The following is a 19247-nucleotide window of genomic DNA, read 5'->3' as shown; positions in this document are numbered from 1 at the left end:
ATCACCGTTGTCAGGAACGGCCTGCTTCGTATTTTATTTAGCCACGAAAAGAAAAAGAAAAACCGCAAAAAAAATTAAGGGACTATTTTGGAGGGCAGCTGATTCCTTCTTCCTTCCTTTCTCTCTCTCTCTCTTTTTAATTAAAAATATATATAAATGTATTTTATTTTTTTATTTAAAAACGAGTTGCTTCAGGCAACAGTCCCTTTGATCTGCTCATTAACACTTTTCAAATGTTCGTACGAGGTGGGCATTAAGAAATGTCAGCGCCAGAGCCAGCTTGATGCAGTCATATGTTCTAACATTCAGAGAAGAGTGAAAGAACTGTCAACAGTAAACTCCTTTTTAAAAAAAAAGAAGAAGGGAGTGGGGGAAAAGAAGTAAAAAAAATGAAAAACCAACACCCTGGTTGTGTGCACGGACTGTAGATCAAGTGGGGTGGGGGGGGGAGGCTTTCAACTGGCTCCTGCCAAAAATTAAACAGCATGCCCAATTCATCTGACATGCTAGATGCCAACTGGCGGCTGCCAAAAAGGAAGCTGAATGGGAAGAGGAGGGGCAGCATATTTCCCCTTCAATGTCCTTTTGTTGTTGTTGTTGTTGCTTTAGCCCTACAGTATTTTTTATTTCCAAGACAGAATCCTAGGAAGGGACCTCCGTGGGTCATCTAGTCCAACCCCCTGCAATGCAGGAAGATGCAACCGTACGGGGATCAAACCCGTGACCTCGGCATTTTCAGCACCACGCTCTAACCAACTGGGCTAACCGGCAAGGCTGTGCACATCGGATAAATAAAGAGGTGCCTTAAGCAAATCAGTTTCAGTTGCTGAAATAGAATACTGTGCGAGCCTTATTCTCATTCTCACTGGCCATCAAGGCTCATCTTGGGACATAGATATGGGGGGGGGGGAGAATACAGGAGGAATGAAAGATGCTTAAGGTCGCTCGGTAGTACAGCACTTGCTTTGCATACAATAAGTCCCAGGTTCAATCCCTAGTATCTCTGCCCAGTTTGCAAACCACGAGAGTCACAACCAGCCAGTATGGTCTGATCTGCTATGAAAGCAACTTCCTACATCCTTACCCAAACGAAAACGAAAACCCGTTAATACTTTTATATGGCACCTTTTTAGTGTCCAAAGGGCTCCAGGCAAACTGCCTCACCCGTCCTTTGCAACAATCCTGCAATCCACATATTGCAGTTGGGAAGGTGTGGCTTGCAGACTGCGGTCACATTTGGACAAATCATGTCCTCCCTTAAAGAGGGCATGTGTTGCGGTGAGACCCGGCAACCAAACCCTTGTGTTGTGGGTGGGAAGGAGTGGACAGCCACAACACCCTGTTGGTAGGTCCTTTGATGCTGGGTTCAATCAGGCCAATGGGACGTGAGCTAAACGGATCAAGGGACCTATATATGCCCATGCACGTGACCCAGAGCTTCCTCTTTTGGTCAGTGCATCGGAACACCCACCCACCCACCGCTCCCTACTTTTAGGGCTTATGCGCTTGACCTTGCTATGCCATCGTGTGTCGTCTGTCGTTGGGACAGGGGCATGGCAGGAATTTCCCCCACTTGGCTGATTGGCTGGTGCCATTTGGGTTTCACCTGCTGCGTAGCAAATTGTCACAACTTGTAAGGTTGTGGGTAGGCTCTGGTTCAGGTGATAGGGATGGGGGAACGCTCTCGCCATCCCTATACGAAGGGTATTCCGTTAAAGGAATCCAGGGACTCGATGGTTTGGTCAACCCTGTGAGGGGTTGTGCCCGTGCTTGAGTCCAGGGGGACATCTGGGTGGTGGACATGCTATGTCCGGGTGTTGACCCTTGGCTGACCTATGCTGAAACCTTGGGCCAGCGCTACCTGCATGGCAGGGAGCTAGTCGAACCAGAGCCTATGTAACCACTCTCTTGCTGTAATCAATAAGGTTGTGGCCTAAATTCTGCCAAAAACCAAACCAAAATTATGAGTCTTGTGTGAATTTATTTAAGGGGGAGGTTTAAAGGCCTGTACACACAATCATGTATTGTCTCATTATCAGCGCCGTCTTAAGCGCCCCTGTCGCCATGGTGCGCCGGATCTCTCCGGCACCCTTCCGCCCCGTTTCCCAGCACGATGGGCGGGTGGGCGCGGCGCTGCTGCGCGGCGGGCGGGCGGGCAGGCACAGCGTGATCTCTCTGGCGCCCTCCCGCCCCGTTTCCCAGCGCGGTGGGCAGGTGGGCGCGGCGCTGCTGCGCGGCGGGCGGGCGGGCAGGCACAGCGTGATCTCTCCGGCGCCCTCCCGCCCCGTTTCCCAGCGCGGTGGGCAGGTGGGCGCGGCGCTGCTGCGCGGCGGGCGGGCAGGCACAGCGTGATCTCTCCGGCGCCCTCCCGCCCCGTTTCCCAGCGCGGTGGGCAGGTGGGCGCCGCGTGCAGCTGCGCAGCGGACCAGCGTACCGGCCGGCCAGCGGGCGGGCGCAGCTCGCGGCGCCCTCCTGGCGGGCCGGCGCCATGGTGCCCTGCACCACCGGGGGTCTACGAAGAGCCGGCCCTGCTCATTATGTTGAAATGTGAAAACATCTTATGGTTCCAGGCTGTCTGTGCCTCTGTTCATGTGAGTGAGCAAACGAAAGAACAAAACCAGGAAATTTTCCAGTAGCCTTAATTTCAGGCTTCGCCCAGAGGGTAGCAACACAAAAACGGGCCTTCTCTACAGTGACTCCCCGTCTGTGGAAAGCTCTCCACAGGGAAGTTCTACCGGCACCTTCATTATACATACACCTTTAGGTAGCAGGCAAAAATGTTCCTTTTTAACTAGGCCTTTGGTTGATTTGATTGACATCCTATGCCCTTTTAAAATGTGGCCTTCGGGGTGGGGTTATTGGGTTGATTATATATTTTGTGGTTTTATTTTGCTCTTTGAGCCGCCCTGAGACCTCTGGGTATGGGGCGGTATATAAATTAAATAAATAATAACAATAATAACATTAATAATAATACACATTACAGGTAGGTAGCCGCGTTGGTCTGGCGTAGTCGAAACAAAATAAAAAAAATTCATTCCAGTAGCACCTTAGAGACCAACTAAGTTTGTCATTGGTATGAGCTTCCGTGTGCATGCACACTTCTTCAGCTAATAATACAGTCGTACCTCAGAACTCAAACGGAATCCGTTCCCAAACATTTGGAAACCAAGGTGCAGCTTCCAATTGGCTGCAGGAAGCTCCTGCAGCCAATCAGAAGCCACGTAAGCCACACCGGACATTCGGATTCCGAAGAACGTTCGCAAATCGGAACAATCACTTCCAGGTTTAAGGCGTTTGGGAGCCAAAACGTTCAAGTTGCAAGGCGTTCTACTTCCGAGGTACGGCTGTAATAACAGCAGTAGACTACAACTTTGAAGCAGACCATGGTATTGTTAAGCCATGGTTTGAAGCCGAACTAAACCATAGTTCAGACAAAACAGGAAACAATAATGGAAGACCTCCTTGCTTGTTTCCCAGCTAATGCAACAGGTGCAGGAAAAAAGAGACCTGCTGGATTAGGCTAAAGGCCCTTCTAGTCCAGCATACTAATCTCACAGTGGTAACCAGAAGCCTGTAAAAAGGCCCCATGAAAGCCACAGACAGCCCTCTCCCTACTGTGAATGCCATTCACTGGGCGTCACAAGGCATTCCGCCTGCAATAGTGGATTATTTAATCTATTATTTTTATTTATTAGATTTCTATACCACCCTTCACCCAAGGATCACAGGGCAGTTTACAGCCAGCTCTGCCTCTTCTAGGAGCAAATTCCATAGTCTAATTGTGTATGGTACGATGAAGTCAGCCATTTGCTGCCAAGATAATACAGGTGGAAGAGATAAGAATTTCATGTTGTAGATTTATTTCACTCACTATTTTGCAGCACAGGGGCCAAAACCACCACATGAGGGCAAGTGCCAGCAACAGTAGCAATACCAGGATAACTATAAGTGCAATAATGCCATTTGCCTATGGGGGGGAAAAAGAGAAGGAAAGATCATAATTATATTTGCTGAAATTATATTTACTATTTATTTATTTCAGGAAATGTATATACCGCTGGGTTGTTTTTTAAAAAAACAAACAAACAAACCACAAAGTGGTTTACAAAAATAGAATAATAATAATAATAATAATAATAATAATAATAATAATAATAATTTATTATTTATACCCCGCCCATCTGGCTGGGTTCCCCCAGCCACTCTGGGCAGCTTCCAACAAAATATTAAAATACAGAAATCCATCAAACATTAAAAGCTTCCCTAAACAGAGCTGCCTTGAGATGCCTTCTAAAGGTCTGGTAATTGTTGTTCTCTTTGACCTCTGGTGGGAGGGCATTCCACAGGGTGGGTGCCACTACCGAGAAGGCCCTCTGTCTGGTTCCCTGTAGCTTGGCTTCTCGTAGCGAGGGAACCGTCAGAAGGCCCTCGGTGCCGGACCTCAGTGTCCGGGCAGAACGATGGGGGTGGAGACGCTCCTTCAGGTATACTGGACCGAGGCCATTTATGGCTTTAAAGGTCAGCACCAACACTTTGAATTGTGCTCGGAAACGTACTGGGAGCCAATGTAGATCTTTCAAGACTGGTGTTATGTGGTCTCGGTGGCCTCTCCCAGTCACCAGTCTAGCTGCCACATTCTGGATTAATTGTAGTTTCCGGGTCACCTTCAAAGGTAGCCCCACGTAGAGCGCATTGCAGTAGTCCAAGCAAGAGATAACTAGAGCATGCACCACTCTGGTGAGACAGTCCGCGGGCAGGTAGGGTCTCAGCCTGCGTACCAGATGGAGCTGATAAACAGCTGCCCTGGACACAGAATTGACCTGCGCCTCCATGGACAGCTGTGAGTCCAAAATGACTCCCAGGCTGCCCGCCTGGTCCTTCAGGGGCACAGTTACCCCATTCAGGACCAGGGAGTCCTCCACACCTGCCCGCCTCCTGTCCCCCACAAACAGTACTTCTGTCTTGTCAGGATTCAATCTCAATCTGTACCGTGGTTAGTAAAAACAATTAAAATGTTCAGGAAATTAAAACCAGCAACAAACTAAAAACGCAACAGCATTCCAGATATCTGGATCAGCTTGTCTAAACAAAATACAGTGAAGGTGCCCGCCTGCTATCCATAGGCAGGGTGTTATATCTTTGTGATGTCCATCTCTCTCTCTGTGTGCATTGCAGTACACTGAAAACATAAACAGTTCACAAGGCACACCAGAGGATCTACCAATAGGAATGGCAAAATTCCATCTCTGTTCTACTGTGAAGTCATCCACTGCATTGGATTGGCTCATAATCTCTGTCGTGCACTTACAGGAATTTGCAAATCCTTTATTTTCAGGAGGTGGAAATGCAGTAGAATTTTGATCACATGCACAAACCTTTAAAACAGTTCTCATCATTCATCACACTTAAGGGTATCCAAATTGGGTTGCTGTTGTTTTGAAAAACAACAACCCTAAACTATACTAAAAGCAAGCAAACAAAAACACTTAATGAGGTTCTTCATTTATTTGTTGTCTGGCCTTGAAGATACAATTTTCCAAATTTCTATCTGATGTTTATAAAGCGCACCTAAATTTATGGACAGCCTAAATTCAGTTGTTCTCCTTTTACATTTTTTTCTTTCTCTCAGCAAGTAAAAGAATATCTTAACAGCACAGGAAGGAAAGAAAGAAAGAAAGAAAGAAAGAAAGAAAGAAAGAAAGAAAGAAAGAAAGAAAGAAAGAAAGAAAGAAAGACATCTTCTGCAGCTGCAATATTTAGGACTTGGTTGTTTCAGCGTGTATTTTCCTGAAGCTGCTGCCTGTTCTGGCAGTGGAAATATGCAAATGTGTTTCCTGTTTATGAAAACAGCATACAGGGCTAGGGTGCCAAATGAGTAAGTTGGCTTCACCAAAGATCAGGCTGCTGATTTGATTCCTCTCTTTTATATCTTTAAAAAACCCTAATTATTCAGATAAATAGAGAAGAATCCGCCCGCCCCATCCCACCCATTTTCCCGCTTCTTGCTTACAGTTTTTCACAACGCAAAGAGGAAAAAATACAAACAAAATTGGATCAACAATACTAGAATTGAAGACTTCTGAAGCGTTACCACTTCTCCCTGTCTGCCGTAAAAAAATGTTGATCCTACTATCTCTGCTAACAAATGGTCTCAGTACAGCAGACAAATAAAATAAATTCAATTTGCAAGATTTATTGTTGTTTTATTTTTGCTACAACCACTGGATTCTCTACTAGCAGGAGTTTTTGCTTTTGCTTTTTCCAGGACAGAACATTAAGTCCTCTTTGTAACAGTAATTCTGCTGTCTGGACTCTGGTTGCTGTTAACCTCTGGACTCTTCTCCAATGGCAAGGACATTGGGTGGGCGCCGAGTGATAAAGCTGTTTCTCGGAGGGGCTTGCCACAGGAAGTGGTTTTGGAAGCCCTAGCAAATGGGCCTCGTGTGTACATAAGAACTTTTCAAGCCTTGCCCTGTTTCTGCTGATGTAACCAAAGCTGTATCACCCACAGACAAAAAGCAGCCTCAAGGTAAACTAAGGTTTGCAGATGCCCAGGAAATGCTCAAGGTGGGGGGAGGAGCAAAAGAGGCAAAAACATCAACAACTCCTGTGACAGCCCCATAATAACTTGATAGCACAGAATATTGAGGGATGAAAAAGTGGGGGAATGGGCAAGCAGGTGGGTGGGGTCACTGGAACAGAGGACAGAGAGAGAGAGAGACAAAGAGGGCATATGAATGGGAGAAATATACCGTATTTTTCCATGTGTAACACGCCCCTGTGTATAATTTGGGAGACTCCAAATTAAGAAAATGGGGGAGATTGCCCAGAGTTGCTGAGCTTTTTTGTGGGGAGGATTGCCCATGGTTGATATTTGGGTAGGGGGGTGGCCCAGAGTTGCTGAGGCTTTTTTAGAGGGGAATGCCGAAAATCGCTCACCCACCTGACCTACGCTGCCACTCGCACGCATCGCAAAAAGGTCGGCAAATCAACACCAGCTCTTGCCACGGCCACCAATAACATGCCCAATAGCCACTGACAAATCTCTGGCTCACGGCAGCAACCAATCCCACGTCCCCCCTATGCACTATCCGTGTATAAGACCACCACCAATTTTTAGCATCATTTTTTAATGAAAAAACCTCATCATATACAGTCGTACCTCATGTTACGGACGGGATCCATTCTGGAGGCCCGTCCGTAATGTGAAAAGTCTGCAACTCGAACCGCCATGCCTGCACATGCGCATGGCGCTATTTGGTGCTTCTGCGCATGCGTGAGCGTCAAAACCCAGAAGTAACCCATTCCGGTACTTCCAGGTTGCTGCAGGACGCAAGACAAAAACACGCAACCTGAAGCGGATATAACATGAGGTATGACTGTACATGAAAAAGTATGGTACAGTGGTACCTCTACTTACGAATGACTCGACTTACAAATGTTTCTACTTACGAATGGAGCTCCGTCCGCCATCTTGGATGCGGTTTAGATAGGATTTTTTTCTACTTACGAATTTTTAGATAGGGTTTTTTCTCCCAATACATTCCTATGGGATTCGACTTACAAATTTTATCGACTTACAAATGTGCGTTCGGAACGCATTAAATTCGTAAGTAGGGGTACCACTGTATATGGAAAGAATCATCTCGTTGTCACTTCTTGGTTCATTCTAAACGGCCTCGGTCCAGTATACCTAAAGGAGCGTCTCCACCCCCATCGTTCTGCCCGGACACTGAGGTTCAGCACCGAGGGCCTTCTTGCGGTTCCCTCATTGTGAGAAGCCAAGTTGCAGGGAACCAGGCAGAGGGCCTTCTCAGTGGTGGCGCCTGCCCTGTGGAATGCCCTCCCATCAGATGTCAAAAAGGATTTTTAGAAGACATCTGAAGGCAGCCCTGTTTAGGGAGGCTTTTAATGTTTAATGTTTAAGAAATTAGTGTATTTTAATGTTTCTGTTGTAAGCCGCCCAGAGGCTTATTATTATTATTATTATTATTATTATTATTAAAATCTATTTTGAACTCTCCCGTGGAAGAAAGAGCTGCCCACAGACATCAATGGAGTCCTGTCCTCTAGGTCTGGACACCTGCTCCGCTCCTGATCTGATCTGATCTTGGGGCAGAGAGGTTGGAAGAAGGAAGAGCAAACATTGATGACTGCATTCAGATACATTCCCAGGAATATCAACTTTTTGATATGGACACTGCAATTTAAAACCAGCAGCGCATCAGCCGTAATTAAAAACAACAGCCAAGTATTCCTATTTCCTAGAGCTTGCCGGATATGTACTTACACATGTTGTTGCGGTAATAGTCAAAGAACTCGAAAGGGGAGACTGTCCTCGGTGAAAACTGACGGAGACCTCCATCGTTCTGAAACGAGAAGTGGGGGGGGGGGAAATAACACACCAAAAATGTTTTTACTCAGTATGTTTGTTACAGGACTCAGTTGTCCAGCCAGATTCAGTGAAAACAGAGCAGGGAATGGAGCAAGTGAACCAGACCTTGCGGGCATTACCAATTTGCTAAATGGCTCAGATCTAAAGCTTCGGAGCCAAGCAAAGGTGGGTGGGTGGAAATGGATGGGAATAATTAGCACTAAGTTCAAATCCCTGCTCAGTCATGGAACCAGCAGAAGTGGTAAAAGTGTCCATGAACTGTACCATGTCAAATGGCGGTGGGGCGTTGCATGGTTGAATATTTTCCCAGGGGAGGGGTGGAAACCTCCCAAATCTATGCACGTAAAAAGTCAGCATGTCAGGCTAAACCTCTAAACCACTGAGCCTCTTGGGCTTGCTGATCGGAAGGCCGACGGTTCGAATCCCTGTGATGGAGTGAGATCCCGTTGCTCTGTCCCAGCTCCTGCCAACCTAGCAGTTTCAAAAGCACGCCAGTACAAGTAGATAAATAGGTAAACGGCGTTTTCATGCACTCTGGCACTCGTCACAGTCCTCCATGCGCCAGTGGCAGTTTAGTCATGCTGGCCCCATGACCTGGAAAACTGTCTGTGGACAAACGCCGGCTCCCTTGGCCTGAAAGCGAGATGAGCGCCGCAACCCCATAATCGCCTTTGACTGGACTTAACCATCCAGGGGTCCTTTACCTTTACCTAATATTCTATTACCTTTACCTAATATTCTATTATGGTGACAGCAGTCACGAAATTAAAAGACGCCTGCTTCTTGGGAGAAAAGCAATGACAAACCTAGACAGCATCTTAAAAAGCAGAGACATCACCTTGCCTACAAAGGTCCGTATAGTTAAAGTTATGGTTTTCCCAGTAGTGATGTATGGAAGTGAGAGCTGGACCATAAAGAAGGCTGATCGCCAAAGAATTGATGCTTTTGAATTATGGTGCTGGAGGAGACTCTTGAGAGTCCCATGGACTGCAAGAAGATCAAACCTATCCATTCTTAAGGAAATCAGCCCTGAGTGCTCCCTGGAAGGACAGATCGTGAAGCTGAGGCTCCAATACTTTGGCCACCTCATGAGAAGAGAAGAATCCTTGGGAAAGACCCTGATGTTGGGAAAGATTGAGGGCACTAGGAGAAGGGGACGACAGAGGACAAGATGGTTGGACAGTGTTCTCGAAGCTACGAACATGAGTTTGACCAAACTGCGGGAGGCAGTGCAAGACAGGAGTGCCTGGCGTGCTATGGTCCATGGGGTCACGAAGAGTCGGACACGACTAAACGACTAAACAACAACAACATTCTGTCTCCTCTCCATCTTCTATTCTCCAGGCCAGACATACCCAGCTACCTCAACCCATCCTCATAAGGCTTGGTTGAAGATGTCTCAATATTCTATGTACATGGAGTTTTGCATTCAGTCGTCCAAGCCGAGTAATAGCCCCATGTGCCTGGGACACCATACTATTGCTGAGTAAGAGCTGCACAGCCAGAGATATCTGATGGATGGAGAGCTGTGCTTTGATCAGAGTACCCTACCTCTGCTATGAACTTACTGTGTGGTCTGGGGCAAGTTGCCAGATCTTAGTCTCACGACGAAACTGCACCTTATGCGAATGCACAGAGATGTCTCCAGCTTTTCTTTAGGTCATCACAGAAATGGGATGGAGGATTGTTACTGAGGCAAAGGTACACGGGATGGGGAAGTTTGTCCCTTTCTTCAAGGAATTATCAAGGCAAAAATCCTCCCTCCTCCCCCAGTGCAGATATGACATTGAGGTAAAAAAATTCCCATTTAGTGCCAGCAGGAACCCGACTTGCATGTGGCCTAAGTGCATGTGGATTTTTGGCCTGGTCACAGCTGGAAAGGAAAGGGAGAACCTCACTTCCCGTATGCTTCAGTCCCAATGCGGCAGTTAATTAAAGTACAGTGGTATCTCGGTTTACGAACTTAATCCGTTTCAGAAGTCCGTTCTTAAACTGAAACCATTCTTAAACCGAGGCACGCTTTCCCTAACAAAGCCTTCCGCCGCCGGTGCCCACCATTCGGATTCCGTTCTTAGACTGATGTAAAGTTCGCAAACTGGGACGCTACTTCCAGTTTTGCGGAGTTCGTAAACTGAACAGTTCGTGAACAGGGCTGTTCTTAAACCGAGGTACCAAAGCTTTCCGCAGAAAATGTCATTTGGCCCTCAAGATATTTGTGGTGATCAGCCAGCTGCAAGGAGCACCAACACCAATGGGGGGCTGAGATCAGGGCCACCTTCATACGAGTTTATCCCATTTCCCTTTCATTTCCATAACTGTTAATATCTGCATTATACTTCAGCTTTCACATGATGTAAAAGCCACTTTGGGAAAACTAATGGAATGTAGCGCATGTTCAGCACTTATTTCTGTATTAAGGGAGACCCGCAAGTTAGGTGGGGGTCGCACCTAAAGCCAAAATTGTGTAGAGTCAAAACCCATTGGGTTCAATGGTGGGTGGGATTGCCAAAGTCATTTCTCCCAGAACCCGCCCCCCATTTTTTGTAAAAAATGTAATTTTTGTCATCAGCATAAAGCCGAATGCGTGCAAGTTGAATGCACACAAGTTTGCACGGTTACCGTATTTGATTTGGCAGGAGAGGGGGGCATTTAACTCAAAACTGTGGTAGTGAAGTGGCAAAATTTGGACAGCATGCCAGCACAAAGTTCTGTTTTATTTTCATGGAGGAATCATGGGGGGGACAGTAGCACACATGAGTGGAAAGAGGGGATACCAATGATGTTCAACGATGTTTAGTGCCGTGTCACTTCACACCCACTGCTAGGAATTCTTTTTAGCATGATGCGCCAGCCTAGCAGTCAGAAAGCCACAGTTCCCTAACACAACAGGTATAGCAGCATGAAAGGAAAACAAGTCAGAAGTGCTAGCAAAATAATCAGGAAAAGTGATGCCATTTTCTCCACGTGTAAATGCACCCAAGGTAAAAACATAGCTATTAATCAACGGTGCCTCTCGCTTGGCTAATGCACTCCTGTTGTTGTATTTTGACTTTTTTTTTAAAAAAGTACTATTTACATGAAATATTGTTTTATTGCCTTTTAATGTTGCTTCTCTTTCTTGTGTGAACAACGGAGAGCGGGTTACAAATATTTTAATGGGGTTGTTTTATTGCATTTTTTATTTATGGCGCGCTTTTGATTATTTTATATTTTAACAACTTTGTGCGGTTGTTTTTTCATGCTTTGTAAACCGCTTAGAAGCCATCTGGGGCATTTTGCACTATATAAATCAATTAAATGCTAAAAGATAATAACAGCTTGTTAATTTAAATAAATAATAATAACCACATTGGGCCATTGTGAGGGCTGAACGTGGTAAACAGCCGTGAAGTCCTTAGTAGTTTAAAAGTGATGAATTAATGGGGGAAAGGGCAGGGCCCAAGAGCAGCTGATTCTGCTTTGTCCACAACTTATTTTGACTCAAAGTGAAGACTGTTAAAGCCAGATTTGCCAAGTGGTGCAAAACTATCAATAGAAAACCATAACCTAACCAGGTTTTTATCCTGGAAGCTATAAAAGTTACAAAAATAACTAGTCAAAATGAGGCCCCTGAATTAGAAAATATGAGATTTTAAAAATATACATATTTGCAATGCTGGCAGTGAAGTCGATGGAAAATGATTTAGCCATCTCAGAGAGAGATACCATGCGGTCTAAAGATTCTGGTCCCGTGGCGAGGAGCTGGGATGTGCAGAACTACATTTAGCTGTGTGAAGTACTAACTCATGTACATAAAAATTTGAGGATTGGCAATAAACACACTAATTACCGCTCTGACAACATACATACAGCATAAAAACCACTAATTATAGCTGGTTGAGGCTTTCTGTGAAGAGCAGGCAGGCATCAGAGAAACATAAATAGTAAAGTGCTTTTTCATTTCTTCAAATAACCCTGGAAAACCCCAAACACATGGCGAGATTATAGATCAGCTGTCCTCCACTTCCCCGGCTTTGACAGGAGATTCAGCAAGTTTCTATTTACCATATTTTTTTGTTCCATAAGATGCACTTTTTTCCTTCTAAAAAGTAAGAGGAAATGACTGTGCGCCTTATGGAGCGAATGCGTGGTCCCTGGAGCCGAATTACCCAGGGGCTAAAGGCAGATTGTGCTTTTTTAAAAAAGAAAGAAAGCGCTAAAGGCTAACCAGAGGGAATGCACTGAAAGGAACCCGCTCAGCAGCAGATTGCAAGAGATCAGGGAGGGAGATAAGGGAGCTAGCTCTCTTCCCAGCCTAGGCCTCAATTGTTGTCTGCCTAGGCCTCAATTGTTGTCTGCAGAGGGAGACATGTGACTGGCTGATTAGATTATCTGTGTGGAAACTAAAAATGGGTCCCTTTCCTTTCCTATAGAAGAAGCTGCAGAACTGTGAGTTGAACCCCATAAAAACAGGATTCTTTCCCCTTTGCAAGGAAACTCAGCAACTTTGAGCTGATCCTAAAAATGGAGCTTTTCCCCTTTGCAAAAAAGATGCACAACTCTGAGCTGACCCTCCCCCCAAAAAACAGGGCTTTTCCCATTTGCAAAAAAAAAAGCTGCACAACTTTGAACTGACCCTTAAAAAATGGTGCTTTCCCCCTTTGCAAAAGAAGCTTCCTCAAATATTTAAATTGGGGGGGGGCAAAGGCACCTAGGCCTCTAGGAGTTGGCTGCTATGCCTAGGACAATTCAAGAAAGCAAAATATTTTTTCTTGTTTTCCTCCTCTAAAAACTAGGTGCGTCCTATGGAGCGAAAAATACAGTATGCTTTGCTTTGAGCTACAAGGGGCTGATAATACATAAGGCAGTCCTTAGTGTTAAGCACTCTAGCCTTGATATCCAGTTCCACTTTTATTTACTCCCACATTTGAAGTGGTCTTCACTGTAACTTGCACCTGAATTATTCCCAAAGGACAGAAATTCAAGAAGAATTATGCCTTTGGGGCTTAAGGTAGGTGCACCCTGGTTTTAAAAGTTAGATGCAAATGAAGTGCAAGGCAAAATTCCTTCCAGATTTCTGCAATGTTCCAACTTCTCCAGGATGCCAGTTTCCGAAAGATGCTGCTGTCAGTCTGGATCTCTTTCCTTCTCTCAACCTTCAGCTGCCAAAATGCCTGACGAGTATCTCAGGGAACAGACTCATTGAGCACATCAAGTATCAGCTCCGTTTTTTGATATGCAGCTGCAAAGATTAAGGGACACGGGATTGACAGAGAAGTTCTAGGAGCTATGGAGTCAAGTCATACAGATCATCTTCGCAGGGATAAGTGTTTAAAGGCCTAAGAAAAATCATGTCATCTTTGCAAACGTCATGTTTGAGAGCTGCAAGCAACCCTTTCATTTGTTTTGATCTCCTTGAAATGTATCTGTGGCATGTTTTGTGCGATTTAAATAAGCACCTCAAATCGAGATATTGTTAGCAGGCTTGTGGAAATTCAAGCTTTGAATGACCCAGTATGAGGGGAAACTGCGGTAGATTATATGTTCCAAGTTTACCCAAACTGGAAGGGACTGCAGAAAATTGTGACATGTGGCTCCCACTTCAAGAAACTGACCCAGACCTAATGATGAACAACAGATCTATAATTTCAGTTTCTGTCCATTTCTCAGCGATGCAATCATGAGTTCAGTTCACCCAATTTATGCAGCCATTTGCTTCTTTTTTGGGGGGGGGGAGTCAGCACAAAAATGTGTGCACATTTTCATGACATTTCTACAATACACGCAATTTTGTATACAATTCTGCATCGCAATTTACGCATCCATTTGCTTTTTTTTAGGGAGAAGTCCCCACAAAAATGTGCGCGCATTTTCATGACATTTCTGCAATATGTGCAATTTTGTATACAATTCTATATTGCAAAACTTGGTGTGCTTCGGTACATAAAATGCAAATTAGGTAGGCTCGCTTTAAAATGCAAATCATTTCTCACCCATCCTTACCCAGGCACCAGATTGCTTAGGTTCAGCAAAGTGACTTCATCACATGCTTTCAAACAGTTCCCTGGGACAAGGCCAGTAATGGAGGAAAGGGATGCTCAAAACAGACCCACCTAATTGTTTCTCAACTGTTCCACGGCTGACAAGGCAGTTTCTAGAACCAAACAGCGGTGAAGCCAGTTTTTGGGTTTAGCTCGAGGGCCGGTGACTGTAAATAAACCTTCATGGCCAGTGAAATTCTCTTTTCTTTGTCTTTGGATTGGGTGATTTTAAAAATTGAAGGAGAGGAAGATGGCTCGCTGCCACATGTCTACTCATCATTGGTTAGAGAAGGGCTTTCCCTTCTCTTGAATTACAACTGACATTTCAATCCACAGTAACCTATTTGCAAAGTATTCATTTGCTCCTTTCTTTATGAGCATCCAATAAAAGATTGCCATTTTACGATCCATTAAAAAAAGATGGGGGGGGGGAATTAAATAAAAACCATGAAAGACATTTGCTGGAAGCAATAAATAATTTACTTCCAATTTCCACGCACTGAAGATTAAACTGGCAACTGCTCAAAAAGTTATTAAAATGATGGTAAGTAAAGAGGTTTTTGGAACTGAGGTACCATTTATTTATTTTTTTAAAAAAGTCAATAAAGAACTGCAACACATTTTCAGGACTTGGGGCATTCGAGATTTCAAAAATAAAAATTGTTCAAAATACCAGAATTCCATTGCAGTGTGTGTGTGTTTCTTAAATGACCTTGCTTAAAAATGGGAACGTAAGGAATGAAAGCTATGGTTTTCCCAGTAGCGATGTATGAAAGTGAGAGCTGGACCATAAAGAAGGTTGATTGCTGAAGAATTGATGCTTTTGAATTATGGTGCTGGAGGAGACTCTTGAGAGTCCCATGGACTATTTGCCCATACAAATGCTTATATTAGTCATTTGTGCTGCTCCAAATGCCTAAAGGAAGTGTGCTTGTGTGTGTTTGTAGGAATCGACTCTTTTCCAGTTTTCAAAAACTTCAGTCACCTGGAACTAACTTATACTCACCACAGGCGACCAGGTGAACCTGGAATAAGAGTCAAGAGTCCAGGAAAAGTTGAGAGAAAAAGGCCACATATCTATTGTGCAGCATAGGCCCTAAACACCTCCAGCTTAAAAACAAAACAAAAAACAGGTTGCAGGACTGGGGGAAACCACCCAAGATTCTGCCTAATTATGAAATGATTTTCTCGTCTCTAGTCCCACTTTTGATGAACTCTCTGGGCAGGGGTGGGCAACTTGTGCCCCCATGGCGGCAAATGGCCCCTTGGCTTAATTTCACAAGGCCGCCAGCCTAATTTCGAAAGCACTCTCCAAGTGATCAGATCAGATCTCAGAACACAAGAGGTGTGTCCCTCCCATAGTTGAAGGAAGATGTGTGTGTGTGTGTGTGTGTGTGTGTGTGAGAGAGAGAGAGAGAGAGAGAGAGAGAGAGAGAGAGAGTGAGAGAAAGTAATTCTCTTTTCAAATAACTCGGGAGTTCTATTAGCTCCCTCTCTCTTTATATCAGCTTTAAAAAAACAAAACAAAAACCCAAAATAATATAAAAGCTTGCTGGGAGAAGCAGGCCAATGTTTTTGCAAGCGCGCTTAGCTATACCATATGCCTGCTTAAATCATTTCTATCAAACAAGTTGTAGGGTTCATTTCAGTCCCGTTTTCCTTTCCTTCGCAATACGCTCACTGGTATTTATCCAATTTGTGCTCTTCCTCTTGCCAAATTGCAGGTTTGAGATCTCAACTAGGCGGAAGGACAGCTGCGCTATTGTTGACCGTTTCACCAAAATGAAAAAGAGAAAAAAAGAGTTTGCAGGCAGGCGCAGCCCAGCTCACCAGAATAAGTCAATGAATGACAGCTGCCTCTGTTGGTCATTACACTCTACGGAACAACCAGGGCTCTGAGAACTTCGAAAGGAAAAAAGGAGATATTTTTGGCCTTTAGGGCAGAGGGAGTTGCATGAATTTGAGCTTTGTTGTAAAAAAAACTGCAAATGAAGACTTAAACTGTCCAGCCACGTTCCCCATCTCACATTGTTCTCCTGTCTCCAGCCTTCAGAACATCCAAAGCAGTAACATAACTCTCTGATATAAAGCAGACGATAAGCCCTTTTGCCAGTTTTGTTTCGTGAGATTTGCTGCTCTTCTCCTCTCCTTCCTCTCCCCGCCCCCCGCCTCCCGAACCACCAACTTGCTCCCATCAACAGCAATTTCCCAGCTGTTCCAAGCTGGGCAGCCATACATCAACCGAAGAAACCAGTCTTAAGCTAAGATGCCACCGCTTTCAAAAGAGGGATGTTTCCAGCCTCGTCCCAGCACCTCCAGATAATGAAACATCTGGGTGGGACTAGCTGAAATGCCCTTTGTTTGAGAGAAGGAATCAATCTCCCAAGCTAATGGGCACTTGGCAATCTTTCCCACATGTGTGGTCTGCTCTGTATTCCTCCCTCCGCCCAAGTGCCTTTTCAAACCCCGGGAAAAGGAAAAAAAGCAGAGGCTCCGGAGCTATTTTAAAGAATGGCATTGTTGTGACAGCAACCAAGGAGAGACTGCGTTAGATGGAGCAGACTAATGGGGATGGGGGGCACTTGTCCGCAGATAACAGCTCAGAGACTATGCAGCTGGCTTTGAGGGCTCGTCCACCAGCACGCTGTTAATTATTTAAAGGAGAGGGCAGAGGGAACGATCGTCACATCTGTCACCCGCATCCAGGCAGGACTGCCACTGTTCGCGGGACCAGATGTGTTTATTTGGGACGTATACTAACTAGCTCCTTAATGGTTCCGAATCCTTAGCCAAAAGTTAATTAGGCAAACACGCCGAACATTCGTCACCTTGCATGGCAGCCCTCTTTCCTGCCTGCCTTTTTCGGGGGTGGGGGTGGGGGATAACAAAGCAAAACTTTGATCAGTTCTCACGCACAATTTCTCATGCCAACTGGTGAACACCAAATTGGGGGGTGGGGGTGGGGGAATTGAAGTCACCCGGCTGCAGCGCATTTATCTATCAGAGACAGATAGCGACATCAACAAATAATAATTTGGGGTTTTTTTTGCACCCCACTGATCTGACTACGTTGCCCCAGCCACTCTGGGCAGCTTCCAACATAATATACAGAAACCTGACAACAGCAAGCACAACATCATACATTAAAAACATCCCAATACAGATCTGACTTCAGAGGTCTACAGAAGGTTGTATAATGATAAGAGAGATAGAGAGATACTGTGCTACCTCGACTTACGAACGACTCGACAACCGAATTTTTCGACTTACGAATGGGGCAAATGGCCGCACGCGCACGAATTTCTCGACACCCGAACGGAAACCGCAGCGGTTTTAGATAGAGGTTTTTTGACTTACGAATTTGTAGATGGGGTTGCTTCGACTTACTAATTTTTCAGTTTCCAATGCATTCCTATAGGAAATCATGTTTCCAATGGCGCTTTTCGACTTACGAATTTTTCGACCTACGAAGGTGCCTTCGGAACGGATTAAATTCGTAAGTCGAGGCACCACTGCAGGAGAAATTCGGCTGTCAATAACTTACGGTCTGGTCTTTTAACTCAACAGGATCATTAGCTATCACAAGTTCCAGAGGGGTAGGAACATTTATTATTATTATTATTATTATTATTATTATTATTAATAATAATTATTCGCCCCTTGAAGCAAAAACAGAGGGTCCTATTGCACCCCCCAAACCAGAAAATTTGTTAATAGGCTATAGCCAACTTCAACAGACATGCTGGCAGGAATATACACATAGAGATGCAGAATTTATAAAGAAGAAAAATACAGCAGCTATATTTAAAACAAACAGGGTTAGGGGAGAAGTTTGCTTCCGTTTTTCATTCAAAGGCAAGCTTTCCTAATACTTTTCAAAAACAATACACAAACCGAAACACGGCTATCCTTTGAAATATGCACTTCTCCAAAGTTTGCAGAACAGTTCTCTAGCCACGTAATGTGTACAAAAACACCAATATTAGGGCAAAACATCCATAACAATGCAGATACTGGTAAAAGTGACATGCATGTATGAGGGGAACCTGCTTGGGAAACATGTATATCAGGCAAGATTACATATACTTTAGGAGAAAGCCACACTAGAATACTGATGAATTTTCATGAGGACATTAAAAAAAATTATTCAGCTGATGTGGGATATTGGAAGACTGGAAAAAATGAGGAAGTGGAATTGGAAGATTTCTCCATCCTGAGCCCAAACCAGAAAAAATAGGAGTGTGGGTGTCTTTTAAATTGCTTTTTAAAAAAATTCTGGGGAAGTTTCAGAGAAGTGATTCAGGAGCATCTCAGGGAAGGCTACGATTGAGGGGGTCAGGGAAATAGGTGCAGACACTCACTGCATCATGCTTAAAGATGTACTCCTTGTATCGCTTGTGTTATCTGAATGCTAACTTCTCAAGAGTCAGTTCTGCCTGAATAATAATCACTGGCTGCCGATCGGCTACAGAGACCCATTCATCCTCTTGTTCGCAACATATTGACCCCTGAACAAATGGGGAGTGGGTTATCTGAAAGACTGCCTGCCCAGTACAGACATGTAAGATCATTCAGGGCATATGAGGAGTTTGTATTTGCGGCACTGACAAAATGCCACAGGGCGCTGGCCCCAAAATGGGCATTGTCTGCCATTGCCCCTGCACTGTGCAAAAGCTCTTCCCTCTGCAATATATGAAGCATAATCTATTCGTTGCTTCAGGTGTCTTTTTCGCCCAAGCTGTCCCTGACAGATTTGCTCAGACCCTGTTATTTCTAGATTTCTGCTTTATGTGCTCCTTTTTCATAATGCTGCCTTATTCTCTCTTTTC

General features: G+C 44.7%; 1 protein-coding gene across 1 annotated transcript in view; it reads right to left on the bottom strand.

The window, feature by feature from the left end:
• ANTXR2 (ANTXR cell adhesion molecule 2) overlaps positions 1-19247 on the bottom strand; it is a 145581-nt gene that overhangs the window by 70743 nt on the left and 55591 nt on the right. The window contains exons 11-12 of the mRNA XM_035111642.3: positions 8294-8372; positions 3875-3970 (exon numbers count right to left, since the gene is read on the bottom strand). Of these exons, the coding sequence (XP_034967533.1) occupies positions 3875-3970; positions 8294-8372 (175 nt within the window). The remainder of the gene's footprint in view (positions 1-3874; positions 3971-8293; positions 8373-19247) is intronic.

Source organism: Zootoca vivipara, chromosome Z1 (genome assembly GCF_965207765.1).
Source record: "Zootoca vivipara chromosome Z1, rZooViv2.hap1.1, whole genome shotgun sequence".
In the NCBI taxonomy this organism is placed as follows: Eukaryota; Metazoa; Chordata; class Lepidosauria; order Squamata; family Lacertidae; genus Zootoca; species Zootoca vivipara.
The sequence above is the reverse complement of the archived record's forward strand: the minus strand, read 5'-3'. Positions and strand labels throughout refer to the sequence as shown.